At 38.2% G+C, this 10,688-nt stretch overlaps 1 protein-coding gene across 2 annotated transcripts; it reads left to right on the top strand.

The window, feature by feature from the left end:
• Window positions 1-804: 804 nt before the first annotated feature.
• Window positions 805-10,300, top strand: LOC126369317 (importin subunit beta-1). Of its 2 annotated transcripts, XM_050013659.1 has the most exons (10): window positions 808-1,343; window positions 1,931-2,172; window positions 2,472-2,652; window positions 4,667-4,926; window positions 5,172-5,358; window positions 5,522-6,663; window positions 6,848-7,018; window positions 7,248-7,370; window positions 7,706-7,998; window positions 8,240-10,300. In XM_050013659.1, coding segments are annotated over exons 1-10 (2,658 nt in total). In that variant the 5' UTR covers window positions 808-1,285; the 3' UTR covers window positions 8,241-10,300. The 2 variants fall into 2 exon arrangements, with proteins under 2 accessions (XP_049869610.1, XP_049869616.1); XM_050013653.1 differs by lacking the exon at window positions 8,240-10,300 and having other exon boundaries at window positions 805-1,343; window positions 7,706-8,002.
• The last annotated feature ends 388 nt before the right edge of the window (window positions 10,301-10,688 follow it).

The following is a 10,688-nucleotide window of genomic DNA, read 5'->3' as shown; positions in this document are numbered from 1 at the left end:
CATTTAATCACTCAATTTGTATGTACAAAGTTTTAGATCTTGGCCTAAAATAATATCGATAAAGACATAGAACATCCCTAGTGGTCGTGACACAAAATATATACAAATAAGTACGTTTCTATAACAAACCCGCTACGCAAGTACAAAAGGCGTTACGACGATAGTATATTTATCTCTTTTTAACTTATGACGGCTCACATGAGTGCGAAAAACCAAACCTATGTTTTTCTTTCGTCTTAAATATGCTCCGTCTATTCTATACAAGGTCTTTGATTAGTAGCAGTAACAGTGCTAGAAAAACACAGTTAGTGTAAATGTTCGGATACGTGCACAATTTAGTTTTAAATTTATCTTGAATCTTGCGGATCGCTAATAAGAAAATGAAGAATAAAAAATTCTGGGCTTTGTGCAGGATGTGCATGTAACGCTTCATAAAAGTCTGAACAATGACCCTGACTGAAGCTAAAAAAAACTTTGGAAAGAAACTTATTTCCTACTAATATTTAATATTGTCATATATATTTAAAGCTTTTTCAGTAAAAATAAATATTATTATCATCATTTGTATGTCGTTTCCATATCTCGGGCTTATGGAGTACCGGACTTTAGGAAGGAAGCACTAGCGAAGCCAACAGGTAAAGGTTATATTAAATATACTTGTGTTTGAAAATCAAATTGAAAATATATCCGAATTTTCTTAATTGCGGTCTGCAAAGTTCATATTTTGACAGGCTTTTCGGCGGGAAACGGGAACGGGACAGTTGCTTTCTTCATTGAGTAATCTAAATAATTAATACGAAGTGGTGTTTTTGTGGTTAATGATCGCATTAAGTTAGTCGGAAGACATTCGCGAGTGTTATTATATTGGAGTATTCAATAAACAAAGTGTATCTGCCTATTTTTGCTTCGTGCCGGGAAGCCGCTTCATAACTCAAAAGTTTATGCGGGCTTTTGAGTTAATTCGTTTGGGGTTCGGAGTAGGAGTCTACTCCGAGGGTGGGGGCTTAGGTTTCATCATCATCACCTTTCATCATTTCATTAATCATCAAGAAAAAAAATACGTCAGACATGGCTGTATGGGCATAGTTCCCTTTGCCTTACCCTTCGGGGAAAACCAAAACAAAAAAAAAAAAATCATATTTTGACAGTTGGTGGATATTCAAATTTTATTCTGGTAACATTTTATGTGTTCTTTCGTGGTGAGTCGTGCGTGTGCCGGTTTCTTCATTTATACGGCTCTTTTTATCTATTTTAGATTGAGAATAAGTTAGAACAATAGAACACAATGCACGGAGAAACGGCGCTAACATTAATACAGATATTAGAAAAGACTATATCGCCCGGTAAGTAATATATCTTTCACTACGAGCATGGCGCTTTCTTCTGAATGTCAACTGACTGTTATCGCCTTACACGACTTCGAATACAATTACCGAAATGATATAAAGCGTTATCATATTAAGTACGTCGCATTATTCCCTTATTAAATCGTTACAAGTGGATGCATTGCAACAAGTAAAAGAAGCACAATAGGCGTAGCATACATAACTGTCATGTAAAAAGAAATTTCTAGTTCCTGCTGCGGCAGGACATAATATTTTTGCCTTTATTAGGTATTTGAGGAGTTTATTGACACTGTTATTCTATTGATATAAGCGAGATGTTAAAATATCCTTTCATTACCAGATTTCTTTCTTTGGCTTTGATTTTGAAGGTTAACTTGTTTCACATGACATTACATTGGAATTGTTGCTCTTTCAATGTCTAGACATACAGTAGTCCATGTGGCCGATTTGGTAAATGAATCACCTATGTTTATTTTTGTTAAACTCTTGTAAAAACTTGCATTATTGGTGATTAATGGTAAACATTTGAAAAAGTCATTAACAAGCAAATAACACTGTCTTGATTTTGTATTTTCGTGTTCTAGATCGAAATGAATTGGAAGCAGCAGAAAAATATTTGGACCATGCAGCGGTCACCAACTTCACAACATTCATCAAGATGCTGTCAGATGTGCTGGTGCAGGGCGGCAACAGTCAGGTGGCGCGGATGGCGGCCGGTCTGCAGCTAAAGAACCACCTCACCTCCAAAGACCTTACACTCAAACAGCAGTACCAACAGCGGTGGCTGTCCCTACCTGAAGATGTTAGGCTCTATATTAAGAAAAATGTAAGTATCTAATAAATCTCAAAGCTTTTTGTACAACAGACAAATCATAAAGTCAAACTAATAGATTACACACAAGATAGACAGATGGTTCAATTTATTTCTACTAGATATCTCATCCAGCAGACTGAGAAATAGAATCATTTAAACTAAGAGAGGGTGGAAACTTTGTTATATATATCTGTTAGAATCAATATGACTGTGCCATAAAGTTGACTCATTTGTTTACTCTATATTTTGTGAAAAATATATTTGAACTTGTGAAAGATTTTATCTATTATAATTTTATTTGTAATTTTCAGATTTTAACAGCTATTGGAACTGAGAACAGCCGACCAAGTTCAGCTGCACAATGCGTCGCATACGTAGCTGTTGCCGAGCTACCGGTGGGCCATTGGAATGACCTTATCCCAATTCTCCTGGAAAATGTTGTCAATGATCAGTCTTCGGAGCTCAAAAGAGAAGCCACCCTAGAAGCTATTGGTAAACATCATTCTCCATCTAAAACCCAGATCCTTTTATGTTCATGAGGAATTTTCTACTACCTTGCCACAACCATAACACTTTGATGTAAAAATGGTATACAAATCAAAAATCATTGTAAGATTGATCTTCTATAAGTTAATCTTTAAATTTGACTTTGAATTATTCCAGTAAATTCTGGCATTTCTTACTACACCTTTTTGGAGTGTGTAATAAACTATATTATTTTTCTTTTCACAATATGCAATTTCTAAAGGTGAAGGGAAGTAGGTTGTTCATATTATGCCTATTCACACAAAGAGATTACTGTTTCCACAATGACTGAGTAATTAATTTGTACTTACCTATCTAGGACTATCATGACGTATTGATGGATCCAACTAATGGACTTGACAAACTGATAACTAATGGTTGATGACTGTGGTTTGCTCCATCTTAGTTTTAATCACATGGTAACAAGGCTCATATTAAAGTCGAGTTTCTAATGGACTAGAGACCATAGTCTTTCCTATAGGATTGATACAAACAAATTATATTTGTCATTTATTATCTGCTGAACAGAAAGGGCTAATGGTTTATTTATTAAACTTCAATTTTAGGCAGAAATACTAAACAAGTCTTTAAAAATTTTACATATTTTACAAATGTTGATGTTATATTTAACATCAACATTTCTATGTATATAATAATATAACCCTACAGAATTAAGCCCAGACATCAAACAACTATATACTAGCAAGATCCAATTTTCATTTAATCATTCATTATAATTGAAATTAATTTGGGTGAATAAAAAAATACAGGTATAATATAACTTAAAATAAAATTAGGTGTCTGTTGGAATCAGCACAATTGTCAATAAAAGCACATGTTTTGATTCAACAGTCAATAGCATTTCTGGTCTCTTTTGCCTTGTATACTTTTTACTTTTATTTCATTTGATAAACTGCTATTATTACTCTTACGCCTGTGACTAGTGCTGCAAAGGACTTTAGGCTTTTAGCCCTAAATTTCAGCCTACCGAGTCCTTTTTGGGACTAGACCAGTAAAATAGGGCTTTAAAAGCTTCGTCATTTTAAAAAACTTTTAGCCATTTTTAAAGTAGTAGGCTTTAAAAAAGCCTATAGCCTTTTTAATGTAGTAGGCTTTTAAAAAGCCTATAGCTTTTTTTAAAGTAGTAGGCTTTTTGGGACTGGAGTCTTTATTATCATTTTTTAGTAAAAGCCTTTTTACCGATTTCAAAAAAGGTACCTAATATACCTAATAGTCTATTACTATACTGTTACCACAGAGTACTATATAATACTGGCGTAAGTAATTTGTATGGGGCTGACGGGACGTGCTGTTACGTATTACTATAATTATTAGACTATTTCCATACTAATTGATAGTAAGAAGTTATTTTCAATATTCATAGTTAGTTAGCTAGTTGTGCATTTAACAATAAATCAATTTTTCACAGTGTTTGTGTAGGTATATATGTTTTTAAAGTTTGTTGTACCCACCCACACTTTTACTTTTTTTTACTTGAGAAAGGGACTGTATGTATAGCCTAAATAACCTTAAGGTCTAAGAGCTTCATAGGCTTTTTGAGCGTCTTATTTTATTAAATTAGTCTTAAACAAGGTTAGGCCTTTTTAAGGCCTTTAGGCTTATAACCAATAGGCTTGAATAGGCTTAACCCTAGCCTAGCCGCAAGTACTAAATGGCTTTATAGGTTTTTAGCCTACTAAGCTTTTTATTTAACAGTCTAGTCTTAAAATAAGGGCTAAAAGCCTAAAGTTCTTTGCAGCACTACCTGTGACCCCTAATAGAGTGAGTAGAGCCACTTGCAGCTACTTTTAATACGAAGTACAGAGAGGGATAAGTTGTTCTGTATGGTGATTGTGACAGAGATGCAGTGTTTCTAGCCCTTAGTCAACTTTTACATTTCCGAGTATGTAATTTGCAATTGTCTTAGTACACCAAAAACATCAGGACTCAAATTTTTCAATATGAAATCATCTTCCTCCAGGGTATATCTGCCAAGAGATAGACGCAGAAGTCCTGACGGAGCAAAGTAACCCTATTCTCACTGCGATCATTCACGGCATGCGATCCGCGGAGCCCAGCAACCACGTGCGCCTCGCCGCTACACAGGCACTCCTCAACTCACTAGAATTCACTAAAGCTAACTTCGACAAAGAAAACGAGAGGAACTTCATCATGGAAGTCGTCTGCGAGGCCACACAGTCTACTGATATGAGGATTAGTGTAGCTGCCCTTCAATGCTTAGTGAGTACTTCTTCTATTTACCTTAAATTTTGAGTGTCTACTGTCCTCTGAAAGTGATAAAATAACCTTGAGAAGTTCAGAATCACCTAGCAATTGCGTAAATTATTCTAGCCTTATTGCATTTATTTTCTTTGAGCAACTAGAAGCAAACTTAATGCAATGTATCATTTGATTGCCACTGCACAAAATCATCACAATCTGCTCAAAGTATTATTTAATAAAACATTATTTTTCAATGTCCACAGGTAAAAATTCTGTCTCTATACTACCAATACATGGAACCTTACATGGGACAAGCTTTGTTCCCCATCACTTTAGAAGCTATGAAGTCAGATATTGATGAAATCTCACTGCAAGGCATTGAGTTTTGGTCTAACGTCAGTGACGAAGAAATTGACCTCGCTATTGAGGAAGCAGAGGCGGCTGAAGCTGGTAAGTTAGAATAAGAAGAATTTTCAATGCTGGCTATAATTTAACCGCGCACTAGATAGCTGTACTCTCTAATACGGACTTTCCTATTGAGAGTATAAGGGCATAATTAATACCAATATGTACGTATATGTATTTATTAATTTAATCTTTCTGCTATATTTAGGTCGCCCTCCAGTCAGAACTTCGAAGTACTACGCAAGAGGAGCCCTTCAGTACTTGGCCCCAGTCCTAATGCAAAAGTTAACCAAGCAAGACGACAGTGACGATGAATTGGAATGGAACCCCTCAAAGGCCGCCTCTGTCTGCCTCATGCTTCTCTCCAACTGCTGTGAAGATGACATTGTACCGCATGTCCTACCTTTCATCAACTCAAACATCAAAAACGAAAATTGGCGATACAGAGAAGCAGCCCTCATGGCATTTGGCTCCATCTTAGGTGGTCTTGAAGCCAACACACTGAAACCTCTAGTAGAAAAGGCTATGCCCACATTAATAGAGGCTATGTACGACTCTAGTGTGGCGGTGAGAGATACCGCCGCGTGGACATTTGGCAGAATCTGCGAGATCGTTCCCGAAGCGGCGATCAACGAGACATACTTGAAGCCCTTGCTGGAGAGTCTGGTGAACGGTCTAAAGGCGGAGCCGCGTGTTGCCGCCAACGTATGCTGGGCGTTCACTGGGCTGGCCGAGGCAGCTTACGAGGCTGCTGACTGCGGCGACTCCAATCAACCGAAGACCTATTGCATGTCCAACTACTTCGATTTCATCGTTCAGAGGCTCCTCGAGACCACAGATCGCCAAGACGCGGCACAACACAACCTGCGCTCGGCCGCTTACGAGGCTCTCATGGAGATGGTGAAGAATTCTCCTACCGACTGCTACCATACTGTCCAGAAGACTACGATGGTTATACTGGAGCGACTGCAGCAGGTTCTGCAGATGGAAACCCACATATCGAGTCAAGCGGATCGGTCGCAGTTCAATGACCTTCAGAGCCTGCTATGCGCTACGTTGCAGTCAGTGCTGCGCAAGGTGACGCCAGAGGACGCGCCGCAGATCTCGGACGCGATCATGACGGCGCTACTGACCATGTTTGCCGGCAACGCGGGCAAGGCCGGCGGCGTGCAGGAGGACGCGCTCATGGCCGTCTCCACCCTCGTCGAGGTGCTCGGCGAAGGGTTCCTCAAATACATGGACGCGTTCAAACGATATCTATACGTCGGTCTCAAGAACCATCAAGAATATCAAGTTTGCGTAGCAGCTGTTGGACTAACCGGCGACATTTGCCGTGCACTGAAAAGTAAGGTAGGGGTCACATGCTTAAAATCAATATGACGTGCAACCACTTTTAATCTCCTGGACTAGCGCCCATTTTTAATTTCTCGGTTCTCTGAATACTACATACAATACGACAGAAAACACTCATATGATTTCCTTCGACTTTCTTCTCGATCATCGTCGAATTAAAATTTGACAATGTTTACTGCAGGTGCTGCCGTATTGTGATGATATAATAGTCCTTCTGCTAGAGAATCTTGGTGACCCGTCAATCCATCGGTCGGTGAAGCCGCAGATCTTGTCTGTCTTCGGAGACATCGCTCTTAGCATCGGCCCGGACTTCGCCAAGTATTTCGATGTCGTCATGCAAATGTTAATGCAGGCAAGTAAAACCAATGTAATGGCTTTTAATCTTAAAAAATCCTGAGGCTCATAGTCTCATAAGGTGGGGGAGGGGCTAGCACTGATATTCTGGCTACCCTGTGTGTTGTGTGGGTATTGCACATTTAACACATAGTGTCACAGACGCGCGGTGCGATGCGTGTGAGTGAGACACCGGCTGCAGACATTGTGCACGTTACGTATATTTCAACCTTATTTGTATTTTCCAGGCCAGTAATGCTCAAGTGGATCGTAATGACTACGACATGGTGGAGTATCTGGGCGAGCTGCGCGAGAGTGTGCTAGAAGCGTACACTGGTATCATTCAAGGACTGAAGGGCTCCACAGGGGAGGTTAGCTTTTTATATATCCTATATTATATGTATACATATTTATAACTTTCCAACATTAAACATTTGTGTTTTGCAAATATGAAATTGAATATTAGAATCGACGAAAACACCCCAGGATATAAATTCAACGTATGTATTTCTAACAGGTCTTTATCCAAGCCTATTATGTAGGAACTTACTATTTTGTTTCCTATTTATCTTCTACATAGGAATGGGCGTTTGGCCGCAATATCATCATTTGTACAAGTTTATAAATTATAATAAAAATCTGCCATTAACAAGAACTTCCCATCCCAACGTCTCCTACATGAACTAACTCATATTGGTCACACCAGGTACGATCAGACGTGACGCTAGTGGAACCACACGTGCCCGCGATCGTCAACTTCATGATGGCAGTGGCGTGCGAGCCGGAGCGCACGGACGGGCAGATGTCGGTGATCGCGGGGCTGACGGGCGACCTGTGCACGGTGTTCGGGCAGCGCGTGCTGCCGCTGCTGGAGACGCCGCCGCTGCTGGACCTGCTGCAGGCCGCGCGCCGCAGCCGCACGCCGCGCACCAAGACGCTGGCCAACTGGGCCACCAAGGAGATCCGCAAGCTCAAGCAGCAAACTCCCCTTACGAGCTGGTAAAGTGAATTCCACGTAGCAATTTTCGAAAAATCACCACACTGCTCATGTGCGGATTAGTGTTGCGGGTGTGAGTTAGATTACACCTTGTGGCCACACTGTAAAAATGCTATTTCTTTGACTGTTTTTAAAATATAATTCATCTGTACATTGACTATCTGTCATGAGTCCTCTCTCCCTCACATCATTTAAATGTTTAAATGTATTACTTAATATGTTAATGTACTTTTTCTCTTGCAGATTTGAATGGTCCCGATGCCGCAGTGTAATGCAGTTTCCGTTAATTTACTGCTGGTAAACTTATATTGGCAGGTCACATCGCGTCACTACTCATAAGTCGTTAGGTGCATTCGTCACAGCCCTATTCGAGTGCATACTAGCTGTATAATTTATTTGGCGTAAATTTTACCATTAGAAATTTATAATAGTATTAACGTTTACAGCTTTGGACATGCTCTCTTCCTTTTTATTTTCAATGAGCATTTTTTATGGTTACACAGTTTATTTTAGTTTATGGTAGGCATATTTTAAGGTTTTGTTTATAAGGCTTCTTTTAACCTGCCTTACAAACATATTTTTTGTTATTTACTATGAAAGGAAGTGCGGCCGCCCGGTTCCGATCACTAAGTGACGGCGGTGGAGCCACAGATGATGCACCTAACGCAGTATTCTTAAAATTGTTTAAGTATGCCTGACCATAATCTTTCCATATTAATCTTAAAAAGTTAAAAGCATTTTTTCTATTTGGTATTATAAATACAGACAGTGGCTGTGGTATCTTTACGTGTGAGGTAAGTGTTAATATGAAAGGGATCGTATAAAAGTCGACGTATGTTACAATAGGCATGCACATGTGCAAGGGAGTATGCGATTTTTTATAAATTATTGTTATGTTTTGTAAGACGTATGGAAGGAGACGTGAATGAGACGAATGTGTATGCGTGCATGATCATCGCAGATATTTTGTAATCTAGGGGTGAGAAGCAAATATGAGAAGGTGGATTAATGTATAAAATTCCGTCAACATTTTATGGAGACGGAAGGACGCCATATTGGTGATAAGGCCCTTTTTTCATCACGATATTGAGATTCTGAGCTAAGCAACGGCACTATTCGGGACCATAGCTTGGCTAAAGTAATAGTTCCTTAGTACTTGCGTATAGGTACCTGCCCAGGAAAAAAGCACACGAATATGTCTCTGGTAGACACGCACACTTGTTTATATTAGATAAAATATAGATAAAAAGATGTATGGTTTATGATTTTGCACATTTTTTGCTTCGGCACACAAATTCAATTTGTATTCCTGTATTCGTGATGAATAAAACGCATTGCCTTCCGATCTCGAACTTCCATTGTTTGTACATATGTAATTAAAAGCTCCTTTCTTTAACATTTATCTAGAGTGGCGCCTTAGTATCGACCACGCAAATAAGCGATTGAGAGAAACTTGACTGAAAATAAAATATTATTTACGTAATACAGTGTATTCTGGGAAATATCTCACAATTCCAAAAAAATAACTAGTAAATGAATTTCAAAATAAGTGAATTCATAATGAAATTCGGAATCTCATTACTGGTATATTCATTATTTTCAGACGAAAACAATTTAAATATTTTTAAGTTCTCTCAAGCACAACAATTTCCCAATATGATAATGGCTCCTAATATTTGGTTGTTACTTCTTAGGTGTTAAAATATTTTACTCAATCTCATGTATGTATGAGGTATTCTCTGGATATTTAATTTTTAATGTCTTTTACCGATTACAAAGAGCTACGTAAGTACATGAACTGTAATTGTATAAATTGTATTTGATTGAGTGTCTGCTAGTCTGTGAGCATCACTGACAGGGATGATGTTTGCGCGATATATGCAAGATTTTTTATGAGATCAATTTTCAACCAACTTGGTTTTAATGCTCTTGGTTTATTGGGAAGTAGTCAGCGTGTTCGATGCCATTACGCCAATTAACGCGAACTCTTTCCCGACAAACCAGCAAGGGTATCCATTATGTTACTCAATTATGTTGATGTTCTATCATCAGAATTCCCAGTGTCAATATTAAGTACTTACATTAAATAAGTATGATAGGAGAATGTGTGAGGACTAGTGCCATGCCGTGAAAGAGGTTCTGAATTAGAATCGTAGGCATCGTGTCGACGAATACCACCCACTTTTCCTGCGCGAATCAAAAATCAATTCAAATTATTTTGTTACAATTTATTTTCCTTGCGTTTTGACTAAACTACTTTTCTGTAAACCGTTCTATTCTATGGTAATAAAACATTTAGAGGTATTTCTTTTTATTTTATTTAATTCCAACACAAATCCCTTATGAATAGACTTCATACATACTATTACTCTTAAGTATTAACTGAAATAAAATTAACATTTAAGTAGACTTTTATTAAAGCCCAAAGCACAAAATAATACATAATATATAAGCTTTTGTAACCTTTTCTGCTTGACGTAAGGATATAACAAGTGTATGTAGACCGGAACAGGTACTTACTAAAAAAATGTTTTAATCGGTATTATATCGAATTACAAGGTGACTTGATAGTTACACTGTAATTGATCAGATACAGTTTAGATTGGCTCTTGTGTAAGATGGTTCTTTTAGAGTTATGGCAGTAATCCAAAAGATTGAAACTCCTTTGACAAGACTTAACGGCAAGTACGGA

Source organism: Pectinophora gossypiella, chromosome 1 (genome assembly GCF_024362695.1).
Source record: "Pectinophora gossypiella chromosome 1, ilPecGoss1.1, whole genome shotgun sequence".
NCBI classification, from domain to species: domain Eukaryota; kingdom Metazoa; phylum Arthropoda; class Insecta; order Lepidoptera; family Gelechiidae; genus Pectinophora; species Pectinophora gossypiella.
This window is presented reverse-complemented; position numbering and strand designations above follow the sequence as displayed.

Bases quoted from the DNA above. Each gene is read 5' to 3' on its own strand.
- LOC126369317 (XM_050013653.1), top strand. From the start codon at position 1,286: ATGCACGGAGAAACGGCGCTAACATTAATACAGATATTAGAAAAGACT. The intron at 2,653-4,666 runs GTAAACATCATT...ATCTTCCTCCAG, and splicing joins AGCCACCCTAGAAGCTATTG to GGTATATCTGCCAAGAGATA. The intron at 5,359-5,521 runs GTAAGTTAGAAT...TGCTATATTTAG, and splicing joins AGCAGAGGCGGCTGAAGCTG to GTCGCCCTCCAGTCAGAACT.